The 15,469-nt window shown below is 34.0% G+C and overlaps 2 protein-coding genes across 2 annotated transcripts; one reads left to right on the top strand and one right to left on the bottom strand.

Annotated features, from left to right (window-relative positions):
* The first annotated feature begins 10,613 nt into the window (after positions 1-10,613).
* On the top strand, positions 10,614-11,411 carry LOC132270819 (small ribosomal subunit protein bTHXc-like). The gene is made up of 3 exons (XM_059772026.1): positions 10,614-10,848; positions 10,969-11,033; positions 11,117-11,411. The coding sequence occupies exons 1-3, from the start codon at positions 10,629-10,631 to the stop codon at positions 11,243-11,245; spliced, it is 414 nt and encodes a 137-aa protein (XP_059628009.1). The 5' UTR covers positions 10,614-10,628; the 3' UTR covers positions 11,246-11,411.
* Positions 11,412-14,186: 2,775 nt separating this feature from the next.
* On the bottom strand, positions 14,187-15,018 carry LOC132269875 (receptor kinase-like protein Xa21). Its single transcript, XM_059771108.1, has 2 exons — positions 14,907-15,018; positions 14,187-14,491 (listed from the first exon to the last, which is right to left on the bottom strand). Exons 1-2 carry the CDS (start codon positions 15,016-15,018, stop codon positions 14,187-14,189), a joined length of 417 nt encoding a protein of 138 aa, XP_059627091.1.
* Positions 15,019-15,469: the final 451 nt, after the last annotated feature.

Here is a 15,469-nt window from a genome sequence, read left to right as displayed (position 1 = left end):
CTGTTTCTTTTTGCTTTGGATTTCACCACATTAAGTGGTGAAATTTCATCTCTGTGTTAAAATATCAAAGTGAATTTGAAGAAGTCTGTAGAGGTTTTTGATTCTCAATAAATTGAAATATAAAGATTTGATATTGAACAGAGAAGACAATGTGAAAGTACTTGATTATTACTTTATTTTTATTTTTATTTTTTTTATGTTTGTCATTGGTGTGGGTATGACCGACCATATGACCTTATATTTTTGCAATTAAAAAAAAAAAAACCTATTAAATTTTTATTTATCTTATAAGTAATCAGTATTACCTCTGTCCCATGTAGTTTATTATTATTTTTTATGTTCTAAATTAGAAAAGTCAAAATAAATAAATATTATCTTTTCATTATTCTTATATGTTTTAAAAAAATAATAATAATTTGGTAATTATATACATTTAACAAATAAAAAAGATAAGATAATAATTTAAAAATAAAAAATAAAACATGAATTATATATTCTCTTAAAAAAAAATTTAATTTTAAATATCCACCTCTAATATAGGAAGGGAGGTAATGTCGGTATATGCCACAAGAGAAAAGAGGTTTGATTTAAAATTTTGAAGTGACTGAAAATAGGTTTGATGTGAGCTTTTGAAGTGACTGAAAAGAGCTTCTGAAGTGGAGTCTAGACTCGACAGCTATATTCAAGACATGATTGACTCTGCATTCATTTTTTTTTTTTTTTTTTTGGGAAGATTTGCATTCAATTAAAAATATTATACAGTTGCTGAGGCCTAGTTTGGATGGGAGGATTCAGGGATATGGAAAGAAATGATAAGAAATATTGTATTTAGATGGAAAAATTTTTAAAAAGAAAGAATTGAAGTGGATTTGAAGAGATGATCATCAGTATCCCTCCAAATCCCTCTTATTATTATCACTTCTTTTCTCAAATTCTTGGAGGGATATATACAAACACCTTCAAAAAATTAATTTGATACAAATAAGTTCCACCCGTATGAGATGACCAAATTACCCTACCAAGACATTTTAAATATTATTATAAAAAAAATTTCTTTTGTGAAAATGACGAAAAATGATAAAAATTAAAAGGATTAAAGTGCGAAAAATAGCTTTGTCCTATATTTTCACAATGCGTTTCACAACCATCATGTGACCCCCCAAAGTGGGAAATTTAATGTATATATTATATAGTGTATTTTTGTCCTTTATTATATAATGTATATAGTATTTTTGAAAAATATAGAGAAAAAAAAAAGTTTTGAAGGAAATATATATAGAGATTAGAACCTCAAAAATGGGTTAAATATAACTAATATGCGGGCGGTCCAGAAATATATTATAGGGTGGACTAGTATTACTATTTTTATTTTTATTTATTTATTTATTTATTTTTTGGATGGCTCAAGTGGGCTTTAAGTCAACCAGAGTTCCTTGCATCCGCCTTTGGATATGTACATAACAACTCTCGATTATGAAAATATATATAATACATAGCAGGCAGAATCAAGAATGTTGGGATGGAGGACCAAACTAACACAATGAAATTAAAATCACCACAAATATAAGAATATAATAATAAGTTTTTATAATATTAGTCCATGTATATTGTACAGTGCTACTCGGACGTTAACTTTTATACCCTTATAGTGTGAAGGTGTTCTAATTATAACTTCTTCCTATTCTTGAAATAAACTAAATAATGAGGAATCTATAACCTAAAACGAAACAAATTAGGAAAAAATAATTTAAATAAATGAGAGGAGGGCCTAATAAAAAAATAAAAATAAATAAATAGCGGGAAAGAGATGAACAAGTTGCAAGTCATTGTTTTAACCCAAAAAAAAAAGTTGCAAGTCATTGAATTCACACACACACACACATAAGTGTAGCGCTGACATGTAAGTAGCAGCAAGGAATTGCATATTCTTTAACTAAATTTGGATCGACTAAAGTAGGAAAAAAAATGTCAATGAATTTTGGATTGATTACATGTAATTGGTTTAAACTCAACATTAATAACTATCTTAGATTCTTAGGGATCTATGACCAAGGTTTTTAAAATGTTGTTTAAACTCAACATCAATATTATTTTTTATCACTCATTTTATACCAACTTTTTTAAAATAACGCATTATCTGGCACATCTAATGTTTACTAATAATTTTATATGTTTACAATAGGTGAATTTTAAGGGTTAAGTGCAAAAAACTCCCCTTGATATTTAGAATTTGTGTAAAATTAGTCCATATTTTTTGAAAATGTGCATATTAGTCCATAAAATTCAAAAAAAGGTGCAAATAAGCCCCTCTTACCAGTTTTTGACAAAAAGTAAATATAAAAACCTTATTTTACCCTTTTAATTCCCATTTTGCCCATCACCCATATGTGCATATAACCCCCTTAACACTCATTTCGTCGCCCCTCTCCCTCTCCATATTTACATATTATTTGTTTCTAAAACCTCGATTATAATAAAAATTGATAAATAATAAAATTATAAAATTGATAATAAAAATATTATAATAAAAAATATAATAAAACTGATAATACAATAAAATTGATAATATAATATAAAAAAGATAATAAAAAAATATAATAATATATAAAAAATATAATAAAACTGATAATATAAAAATATATATAATATAATAAAAATATAATAATCTTATAATATACAAAATCTGATAATATAATAAAAATAAAAAAATATAATAAAAACTGGTAATATAAAAAAATATAATAAACTGATAATATATATAAAAAATATATATAATATGATAATATAATAAAAAATATAATAAAACTAATAAGTATAAATAAAAATATATAATGGCTTCTTGAGAGTATTATCGTCATTTTACATAGCCTAGATTTATAGTTATTATTTATGAATAATACTTGCCTTAGGCCGCATAAAAAAGAATTTCTTTTTTATGTTGAGGTGGCTCAATAAAATTTCAACATTTGTTAAAAATTTTAAGACAAAATAAAATAATGATTGCAGATATTAAAAACCCATTCCTTTACTCTCTCATATCAATTATCTTTGCATTAATAGAGAAAGAAAAGAAGTATCTCTCTCCCACTGTAAATATACATCTACACATATTTATATATGTATGTATATATATATTTTTTCTATTGAATCTTCTCTTAAATTAATATTATTGTTTAAAATAGTGAGATAAAATTTAAAGACTTCTTGCCATCAAAATTAAAGGACTAATGTACCCTTGGGACCCTGATTTGATGAACCCTATTCCTCTTGGATACACGGAAGAACTAGACAATTATTCTCTCTCCAAAATTTGACTTCATCACTTCCCGACCACTACGGCCCCCTCTTTGAGATCCTTATGCAATTAATTTGTCCCATTTTTGCTTTCAAACGACTTTGTATTTTGAAATAGGTTTGATATATACATGTATACATATCAACCGCCAATTGGTGGGCTAAATTTGATCTCACTATTTTAAACAATAATTTTAATTTAAGAGAAGATTCAATAAATAGAAAAAAAATATATATATACACACATATATAGATGTATATTTACAGTAGGGAGATGGACACTTCTTTTCTTTTTATATTAAAGCAAGGAGAGTTGGTGTGAGAGAGTAAGAGGATAGGTTTTTATTATCTTCAATCATTCTTTTATTTTGTTTTAAAATTTTTAACATATGTTGAAGTTTTATTGGCCATCTTAACATAAAAAGGAAGTTTATTTTTATGTGGCCTAAGGCAAGTATTATTTTTAATTTATTCAACTAAAGTGACGGTATCATCGTCATTTTAAGTCTTCAGGGACTTATTTATACCAAATTGATAATATAGGGAAGCTTTATATTACATTAGGACCTTTTTACACTCTATAGATAGTATATAGGTTTTTTTGCACTTAACCCGTGTTTTAATTGGATTGGATCGTCTATGACCATGACCATGACCATGACCATATATAAATGCAGACAAACTAGGGCTTTGGGCAGGTGATTATGAAATAATTTTAATAATTTATTGTTAATCGTAATATTATAGTAAAAGTAAAGGACCATGATTAGCACTACTTAGTTATCGTTAACCAAAAATCGTACCTTCCTACTAACAAGTCTCTCGAGTTCTTTCTTTCTGCTGCAAAATGTCTCTGTACCATGTAGTTCTGTCCTTTCCCATTCCAAGGCACCAAAGAAGAAAGAAAAAAAAACAAAAAAAAAAAAAACAGAGAGAAAATTTTGTGCCTTTTATCATATACTCCATCTGAGAGAGATTTTTGCTGTACCAGAGGACTCGATTACCTCTGAAGAAGAATGGCTCCGAGAGGAAGACGACGAAGGGTTCGCTATTCATATATTTATTTTCCCACACTTTCTTGCATTTTCTTGTTTGTTTTGCTTTCTCACCGAATTTTATCAATGTTGTAGCAGCAGCGGCCGCCGCGTCTAACGCGAATGGACGCCGCCATTGACGCCATGGTTCCGTTTGGCTTCTCGGAGAACCTCGTTCGCACAACAGTGAAGGACCTTCTCAAGGTGATCAGAATAATTATTTCTCTTTTCTTTTCCACAACCCCTGTTTGGATGCCGAGAAAGCTGATTAAAAGCATTAAAGACAAACAGAATCACAAGTTTTCCTATATGCTTTTTCCTTTCTAAAAACAGAGTCCTTTCGTTTTCTTTTTATGTTTTCTTCTTATCCCTATATTTTCTCGGGAACAAACAAATACTATATGGGTTTTGAATGTGAGCTGTTTTTTTGTGGGTTGCCTGTAATCTGTAACAAAGGTAGGTGGGTTTTGTTCCAGGAGTATGGTGGAGATGAAGGTTGGGCTTTTATCGAAGGGGATGCCTACAAGCTTCTCATTGACACCATTCTTGATGAACAAGAGATATGTGTCAGAGAGAAAAATTTGTTGGAGGTAAAATGATAAATAATATTGCTGATATTTTCTAGATTTGATTTTATTCTCTGTATTTTGACTGCTGGACGGGTGTGTGATGGTAAGTTTGGAGCCTGATAAATGCAAGGTGGGGGGTTTAGGGCTTGCCCCAACCCAAATTTTGTTGGGGATATCTTATTTTATTTCGCACTTGTTATGTTGCCCAGTGCAAGAATATTTATTCATTTTGAAATCTCTGTATTTGGTACCGTTTTATCACATGTAATTCTTTGGGTAAACCACATAAAATTTGTGTGTCCTTTGTGTGTCCTTGCTTGTGTGTCTGATCCGTTTTCTGTTAATTTTTGCAACAGTGTGTTGGACAGAAACTTTGGTGAATCAAATGTACCTTATAATCAAACATAATATTAAGCCTCATTTGTTTCTCTGGTGAACAAAAAATCATGAGAATTTAAGATCTTGGAAATGTTCTCATACTTTAGAAAGTAACGAAGCCATCTTTTCTTCATTTTGGGTGTGAAGAAAAATAATTGTCCCCCCGAAAAAATTAGGAAAGTCATACTGTTATGGAGATAGTAGGTGTATTAATTTTCCCCAAACACAAACAAATCACCACATTCATTACTTAAGGAACAGCTTGTTAAAATTTAAATAGCTCCAATCCTGTGGTATTTCATAACAAACACATTTTGCCAATAATTGGTCATCAAGACCTTTCAGACTTCATATGATCAATGGTCTGACACCACCAGCAACCTTACAGTCTGAAGTGAATGGTGAACCATTTTTTGTACTCGACAATCTTGTATTTGATTTTCTCAGATAACCCAAACTACAGGCCTTAAGGAAGAGCATGCTCTATTATAACAAAGAATTTCCTCCAACAAATTGCCACAAGAAAATCTGGGAGTGGCATAACTGACAAAATTTCTTACTCTGTAGATATACATATATATAGATATATTATGACTTCGTGGTAATCCATCATTATAAAAGAATTTTTTTAGCTGGGAATGGGTTGAAATTTCTGCTTTTATCTATAGCATTGGTAGTGTTTGTGTAATTACTGGCCTATCAATAAATCAAAGAATCAAACATGATAAAATCTAGTTCAAATACTATTCATGTCAGAGTATTGGTTTTTCCACTTACTTCACCAGGGAATTGATTTATAACTAAATTACTCATAAATATGTGCTCCATTGAACTAGATGGTCAGTAGTAGGGCACTATAGAGGGTGAGTCACGTGAGTGCATTGCTAGTGGACAGTGATTCAAGACTAATCCTGGAATGGGTGTTATACATTTCCTGGATCTGGAGATCATCCTAATACACAAAAGAGTATATATATAATTTTACAAAATAGTGTCACAATCACTTGGTTTCCTAGATATGAAGGCGGATTTCTCAGCCATGAGAGCCATTAGAACTTTAGAAGGGAGTACTGTTGCAGCCTTAGCATTCTCTTTTTCATTGTTTTCTCATTTCTTTAGCTTTCTATTGTACTTAGATCTCCTCTGACCCTCTTTTCTTCTTGTTCTTTAATCTTTACCAATAAAGTTTCATATTTTTTAAATTTTTGTATATGCATACATGCATTTGTATATGACGTACACTCACAGAGTCACTAGTGAGAAGAAGAAGAGTAATATGCATGGAAGGTAAGAGACGTAGAGGTGGTCCAGAACTAACCTCTGTTGAAGTAATTATAATTGATTTTACAAACTAAATTTAATAGGAGAAATGACTTGCAATAGGAAAAATGGGAAAAGGCAAGGGTGATGATTATACATGCATCTATATTTTATAACATGTCTATATAGCATTTATAAGTACTCCTGATATGGATTTTTTTCATGGATTAGAATTCTGACTAATTTCTTAACTGATAGCATTTGTATAATTACCACATCTCATCTATTGCAGAACCTACTTTTAATTCATGTATGATGGTGAGTTCTTTGGTAAATCTGGATAAGATTTCAAATTTTCTTGGGCGGATTAGTCTATGCATGTGTGTGTAAACCCCCATTTTTATGTGTGTGTATCGTATGACATCTTAATGTTACACTTATATTTCACCTGGATGTGCACTTCTTTCACTTGGCTTTCTTAAGCCCAACAAAATTTCATAAATAAGCTTATGGATTTCCATAAATTACTGTTGATCCTTCTGTCTCTTAATACATATAGTTAATTTGTTAAAAATAAGGAAATCAATCACAACCTAAGATTGCAATCTCAATGTTAAAGAATGGTTGTTTTTTTTTTTCATTGGCAAGAAGCGCACACACCCCACTTTGCCCCTTCGGGAACTCGAACCCTCACTATCCACTTTGGGAGGTAGAGGAGATACCACTTGGCCACGAGGCCCTTGGTTAAAGAATGACTGTTAGTTTGCACATCATTCATATGGATTAGGTTGCAGCTGCAACAGAGTCCTAGGTGATGAAATAGTAATGCCATTGACTACTCTTTTTTTGGTAATTAACCATTGGTTTCTTCCTTTACCTGTAATTCCATTTTCGTAGATTGACTCATTGCAAGAAGGTGGAGCTGGGGATGATCCCATGGCAGTTGATGCTAGACCCTCAGGAGGAGTTCTTCCACTTGCATGCTCTGAGGTTGTGGACTCATTGCAAGGAGGTGGAGCTGGAGATGATCCCATGGCAGTTGCTGCTGGACCTTCAGGAGGAGTTCTTCCACTTATATGCTCTGAGGTTGTGGACTCATTGCAAGAAGGTGGAGCTGGAGATGATCCCATGGCAGTTGCTGCTGGACCCTCAGGAGGAGTTCTTCCACTTACATGCTCTGTGGTTGCGGACTCATTGCAAGAAGGTGGAGCTGGAGATGATCCCATGGGACTTGCTGCTGGACCCTCGGGAGGAGTTCTTCCACTTACATGCTCTGAGTTTGTGGACACTGCTTCAGGGACTATTAGAACAGGTAACTGTTATCCTTGCTTTTCACATTTTCTCTATGAGTAGCACGAGTTCTTTCGTTGCTAAAACCCAGCATTTATCGACAACTAATGATATATTTTGTCTTCATTCTTTCCATATTTAAGCAAACAACATTCAAGCATGAAGTATACCAGAAATTCACACATCTACCAAGAATGCATTCTTGAATAAATCATTAAAAAACTGTAACTGGAAATTTCAAAATCCGCATACTTTTCTTTGTTGATACGATAAATGCTCTTGCTTTGCAGAAATTAATGACCATGTTATGACAGTTGAAGGAGATCAAAAAGGGGAAAACATTTATTTGGACCAAAACCGCCGTCAGAAGGAGATAGTTACTGCCACTGGTGGTGTTGACAACACTAAAATGCATTTTTCACCACCTCTGCTCCCCTCCCACCATCTTATGTCAGTAGAAGGAGATGGAAAAGGGGAAAACAGTAGTTTGGACCAAAAATGCCATCAGAAGGAGATAGTTAATGCCACCGGCTGTGTTGACAGCAATTCTACAAGTGGAAACAGTGGAATGCCTCGTGACAACACTCAAATGCATTCATCACCACCTCTGCTCCCCTCCCCACCACCAGCCAGTAGTTTTCCAACCCAAAGGCGAAAACCTTGCCATGGTTGGATTAGTAGTGATGATGATGACGAGGCCGGCAATTTTATAGAACTAACCCCATGGCGGGCTATTTCATTTACATCAGCTACAACGCAAAGACAAGCAGAAAATGTGATTCGTGGGACAGAGGCGCGGGCCAAGCGCAAGACCAGGTGGGATGTGAACCCTTGGGATATATAAAACCTCTCTTATGAGCAGCATGTAGTCTGTACAGTACTTTATAGTTGCACAGAAAAGATAAGGCGGACATGAAACTTTTGTTTCTTCTTTTGCGTGTGCAAACAGGTACCATCCCTCCATGGAATAGAAAAATCCAAGTTGTACTGTGCACTCGGTTCCAAACTGCATCCCATCGGATGTTTTTAGACTTTCTGGTTCATGATTTTTCTTGAATGTTTTCATATGTTGTGTTCTGCAATGACTATTTATGCAGTATATGCATGAGGATGATCAGATGTTTTAGAATGTTTTTGATTATACTAGTTGAAATCAGTCCATTGTTTTGCCTACCACTTTGTGAACCCATTGTGTTTCTTGATAGCTTTAATGTTCAAAGAAATAGTTCTAATGAGTTGGTATACCTCATTTCTATTTTATCTGCTGATTTAAGGTGATGGATGACTAGAGAAGTAAGATTACTCTCTGTAGCTGTTTAAAGAGCTCTTTCCTTATTTTGTGCACTTGTGACGAAATTGCATGGACCAGGGCTAGGCCGAATTCAAGCTGGCCTATTTATGGGTGGGATGAATTTTTGTTTTGATTATATTCCAACTTTATTTCATGATGATTGCTAAATTCCTCTACATTTTCAAATGGCTTCAAGTCACAATGGGAGCATGTGTCTTAATAAAATTGCCTATTGAAACTAGGAACTTATTTCTTGACTAGAAGTCTATAACCTATCAAAAGGAATAAAAAAAGAAAAAGAAAAAAAAGAAAAAAAAGAAAAAAAGAAAAAGGAAAATGGAAAAAGAAAAATGTCTCAATCATTATCATATTTAGGATGAAAAAACTGGGGCAAGATATAATTCAAGTGGAGTAGGATTTTATTCTGGGACCCATTAGATTGTGGACTAAAATTAAATTTTGTGGATGGTAACTTATTACGCATGTATATTCATAGCCTAGAAATGCAAGATTCAAGCAATAATGATGTGGCTATGGAGTTCATAAGTTTATTTAACAACTCATTCCTCATCGCCACATAAAGTGTCTGGAATCCATTTGTGTATTCTATTTAGTAATCTTTGAAATTGGGGTATTCTTCAAAATGTTCCGTTCTTAAACGGACATTGCATCGCAACATCGGACGGATCCCAACTCACACACAACACAGAGGATCCCAACTCTGAATTATAACATCGGACGGATTTCAGCTCACACACAACATAGAGGATCCCAACTCTCTGAATTACAACATCGGACGAATCTCAACTCACACACAATATAGAGGATCCCAACTCTTCATCGTGAAAAAACTGGGGCAAGATATAATTCAAGTGGAGTAGGATTTTATTCTGGGACCCATTAGATTGTGGACTAAAATTAAATTTTGTGGATAATAACTTATTACGCATGTATATTCATAGCCTAGAAATGCAAGATTCAAGCAACAATGATGTGGCTATGGAGTTCATAAGTTTATTTAACAACTCATTCCTCATCACCACATATAGTGTCTGGAATCCACTTGTGTGTTCTATTTAATAATCTTTGAGATTGGGGCATTCTTCAAAATGTTCCGTTCTTGAACGGACACTGCATCACAACATCGGACGGATCCCAACTCACATACAACACAGAGGATCCCAACTCTGAATTATAACATCGGACGGATCCCAGCTCACACACAACACAGAGGATCCCAACTCTGAATTATAACATCGGACGGATCTCAACTCACACACAACACAGAGGATCCCAACTCTTCATCATGATGGGTACTCTCAAGAATGAGTTCAGGCCCAGGTCCACTATTTATAAGCCCATATATCGGGCTCTGGCTCAAGTTCCATAGCCCATTTAATTGTTTTTGTTTTTTTGGTTGAATAAAACCATTTAATTGTTTTTGCTCGATGAAATTGATATATATATCTATTTTTTTTTGTTGATATTTTTAATTTAAAACGCTGCGTTTCGATGGAGAACATGTATTTAGCAGCGAATGGTCAAGAACTCATCTTTCTTATCTCTTCATTCGTCACACTGATGGCTTCAGTGGTACTCGGAACACTACCAATGGCCTCACAGTCACTGAAGCTCTCTCCTTCACTATCCTTCTCTCACTCTCAATCCTCTGTTGGCATCTCTGTCCCAACTTCTTCAATTTCACTCTCCACCTCTGCATCGCTTCCACTAAGTATGTAAAATCACAATATATATATATATATATATATATATATATATATATACACACACATATATATGTATTTATGTTTGCATCTGTTCCTGTTTCAAATTTTAATTTCTTTGTTATTAGTTTACTGTGGCAGAGGTGACAAGAAGACCGCCAAAGGAAAGCGCTTCAACCACTCATTCGGAAATGTGAGTTTTCTTTTGATAATAGTTAGGGTTTTGTATGTTACATGAAATTAGGGTTTTAAATTTTATGATAAATGTGTGTATAGGCGAGGCCCCGGAACAAGAATAAGGGGAGAGGCCCTCCCAGGGTTTCGGTTCCTCCGGCGCCGCCAAAGAAAGACCGTTTTGATGACGATGAGGTGGTGAAGATCGACATTGATGAGTCTCTGTTCTAGTTTAATCTATGGAGAGCTCAATTTGGTTGGCAATGTAATTTCTGATCTCTATATTACTTTTGTTGTTACAAGTTGTGCTTTTGCGTATTCGTAATTGCAAATCATTACTGCAATTTGTTTGTAATGTCTTCCCTGTGAATCTGCGCATTGGGTTTTTTCATCTTAATTAGTGAATTAGTTCATCATAAAATTCAATGCTGTTCGGAAAAACGTACAAAATTTGAGGTTATGAACTTGTGACTATTGGGGTCTACTTTCAAATGACTAGAAATAGTGTGAAAGGATGAAAATGGTTAAGGATGGATAAGGTCCACAGAAACGGTAAAATTAGTGTTAAAAATCATTGGAAAACGGAGACAAAGCTGGGACTTTTTTGTTGGCCAAAGCACTTTGAAACTTTTTCCACAAGTTTTTTGGGAGTTAAGGGTTTATCTCTGTTATCATATGCATATCTTTTAGAAATGAAAATTTTAATTTTGAGTAGTAAAAAAGTATTTTGATGTTGGGTGATTTGCTAGATGGAGTTGGTATTATAGGAAGTGCATATTTCCAACTACATGGGTGGGCTAAATGAATCTTCTCTTTAGTTACTGCCTGTTAATGGTAGTTCTAATAAATCATTTATGAATGTTGGCTGAGTTTTAGAGTAGCTGATACCCTGTTTCAAACAAAATTATTTATTTATTTTTTTCTGGTGTAGAGTCCTGTAGTGGACATAAAAATGGTGCAATCTAGAGAAATGTGCCATTTGATTGTTCAATATCAGGAAACTAATTGATAGAGATCCTCTAGTGTCTCTCATCTTCTAAGTTGTGTAGGACAGGATGGCCATTGTTGGCTTTATTTTAGCCAGGAGAGCCTTGCTAGGCAGCCCATATCATTCTAGATGTATTTTAGTTCCATATTACTGTTAGAGACCCCTAGCAGCATATTGTCAAAGGCTCAAAGAAAAGGATTTAACTGGGAAGATTATCATACGATAAACATGCTCATCTTTCTTCCTCTTCTTCTCAATTCTCTTCTGTTGCTTATTTCATATTTAGAAAATAGCAGTTTGATAGCACTGATGAAAGGTGGAATACTTCTTTAAGCAAATTGTTGAACATAACAGTTAGGTTACCGGTTACCTACATTATTGGTTATAGTATTTTACCTATGTTTATGTGATTAAGGTAAGGATGATGACAATGATGCCCTATGTTGACTATTGAGGCCTATGCTTGTCCACAAAGGTTGTGCTGATGATTAAATTATTGGATTCTGGTTTAAGGCTGAACTAGAATGCTAAAAATATTGTGAAATTAAGAGATCTAAGCAGTTAAAAGGATCACGATCTGTGGTGGAAGGTTTCAGTCCAACACACAAGAGTTATTTTAAATTAAAAATCCCTTCCCTTGAACAGTCATCTAATTTGACGTATTGTACCTAGCAGAGTAGCAATTTGCATGCCAAAAAAGGGTTGCCTTTTTGTACTTTGAAACAAGGTAGAAAGAATTGCAAATCAGGAAAAAGTTATTAGGGTTATTACGCTCCATTTTCGGGGCGCAAACCCAAAGAACTCCAAATTGTAGAAAGGACAGTGAAAGGTTATCAAATACTTCTTGAGGTCAAAACATTACCAAGGGCTGGTACTGTTCTATGTGAAAATTGGTCTTTCTAAAACTCTTAATATGCCAGAGCTCTTCATAATTTGGTGTAAATTCTGTCTCTGGATCATGTTAAAAGCTTTTTTGTAATTATGATTAAGAGGTGAGATCGATGGAGGTGTCAAAATACATTAGTGTCAGAGTATTTTAATAGCAATTACCTATTTCTCGACTTAATATACACATATATATATATATTCCACATTTAAAATTTATGGAGAAGAAGTTGAACATATACAGGACTTTCTCCTTTGAGGCTATTGGGTTGACATAGAAGTCATTTATGGACATGTGAGCAGAGGAGGAAAGAGAGGAGGCGGCACTGTTGTATCTTCAACAGGGACTGCATTGCATCTATAGGGGTGGCTATGTAGTGATAATGTGGTGTCGAGGTGGGTAATATAAAAAGGCTTCTCCTTGCTCACAAGGCTTGCGATCACATTAGATATTGTGCATGTATATATTCGGATTTGCTGCTAAACGGTTTTGGACAGGAATGAGGGATGCTATACTAAACGGTGACGGAGATGGAAAAGAATCCCGTCCCAAAACTGATCAATTGCTTACTATTCTTAGATATGATTTATTTGTTTGTGAACTTTATCCAACCTCTTTTATTTAGATACCCACACTATGTCTATATGTTTGTAATAACATGTACTCGTATAAAAGATGCACAATACAAGAAACAATGTCTATACGTTATGGGTATTTAACATTTTATGCATATAAAAGATATATGTACTCGTATACATACATATGAATCCAGTACCCATGACTGCTATGTACTGCAATAACAGGCATTGTTGCCTTGCTTCTCAAACATGAGTTATGGTTGTTTCTTCAGACCACCGCTTTCAAACTTCATGACCCTGTAAACTCTGTGAAGAATCAAAAGAGAAGAGAGAATTATCAAGGAAACTATTATCCTAATGACCTGTGATTCTTAATAAATATATCTATATGCACTTAAAACATGGAATTGTGTTTTCAAGGTATAGAATTCATATTAATTGAATAATGATTGGCCATGGACAAGGCTTGCTCAAAATTCAGCACACCTTAGAAATGAAGACCAAGTTTTCCCATTACTACAATCATCATGTACCTAGGAGAAAAAAGGGCCCTTGGATGAGTTGTCATTTTCTGGATACTGAGGAGTTCAACCAATAATAACAGGCATGTAAGTTTGATTTTTTGACTCTTACTATTATGCCTTAGGACCTCTTCGAATGCCTTGAAGAATGTTCTTGACCAAATTCAGCTCATGAATAACATCAGTATTGTCCATTTGATTATGTGGTGATTCCATGGAGCAGGCAACTCCTATTCTGATCATGGAAATCAAACACTCCTTTCCGATGTCGTTTCTTGATTCTTTTAGAAGCGTTGGGTCTGCTGTTTCTTGATTCTTTTAGAAGCGTTGGGTCTGCTATCTCCGTAACATGGTTTGGCAAAGCCATCCTAGCAAAGGTATGAAGGTCAAGGCCTTCCTTGAACATATTGTGAACAGGTTTCTTTCCAGTCATCATCTCCAACACCAAGATTCCATAACTATATACATCCCCTTTTGTTGACACCTCGCTTCCCAAGTCATACTCTGCCATGCACAGAAGTTAAAATTCCACAAAATTAAAAGAACAAAACCAAGCATGATTCTTTTATTTTGGCAATTGAATCAAACATGATTTCGATGATCATAAAAAAAATAAAAAAATAAAGATCAGAAAAATTAACAAAGGTGGGAAGCACATAACAAAATGAGAATGCTTGTTTGTATTTGAAATTATGGGCTGAAAAGTGACTAAACTCTAATGATCAGAAATTCTACGCCTTAATGAACTAGGAACCAATTAACAATTCCATATTGTTTTTTCTTCTTTTCCAGTTCTATGTTACATCACAACTAACAGAGAACTTGTAGCGTATTTACCGAAGCAAATTTATTGTAATCCTAGAGGAAACAAATATAGATTAAAAAAAAAAAAAAAACAATAGTAATGTACAGTGATTACCTGGAGCAGTATAGCCAACAGTTCCCCTTACTCCAATTGTACTGCTTTGGTTTTGAATTTCGGATTCTTGAAGAAACCTTGCCAGCTCAAAATCTCTGACATGAGCAACCATGTCACCGTCAAGTAGGATGTTGCTTGGTTTTAGATCACAATGAATGATGGGAATTTCACAATGGATGTGTAATTATTCTACTGCACAAGCCACATCAATTGCAATGTTTATTCTTTGAAGCATGTTTTGGCTTTGCAGCTCATTCTGTCCATCACTTGTTTCTGGACTCAAATGCAACCACCTCTCTAGACTCCCGTTGGGCATGAACTTGTAAACTAGAGCTTTGAAATCATTACATTGAAAATGTATGCTTGACAGGAAGTTATGACCTTTACCAAATTTGTCAAATATTTCTCATTGATTAACACTCAGCGGTGAAACTCTTGGAAGCTCCTCGATGTTGAAGGTTTAATACTTCGATTGCAACAATTGCATCATTGTGGTTAAGGATTCCTTTATAGACAGATCCATAACTTCCCACACCAACCAAATTTGATAAACCTGAAAATCT

This window comes from Cornus florida, unplaced genomic scaffold (genome assembly GCF_030987335.1).
Source record: "Cornus florida cultivar Cherokee Brave unplaced genomic scaffold, ASM3098733v1 CherokeeBrave_3.0.0_Hap2_Chr08, whole genome shotgun sequence".
Classification (NCBI taxonomy): Eukaryota; Viridiplantae; Streptophyta; class Magnoliopsida; order Cornales; family Cornaceae; genus Cornus; species Cornus florida.
The sequence above is the reverse complement of the archived record's forward strand: the minus strand, read 5'-3'. Positions and strand labels throughout refer to the sequence as shown.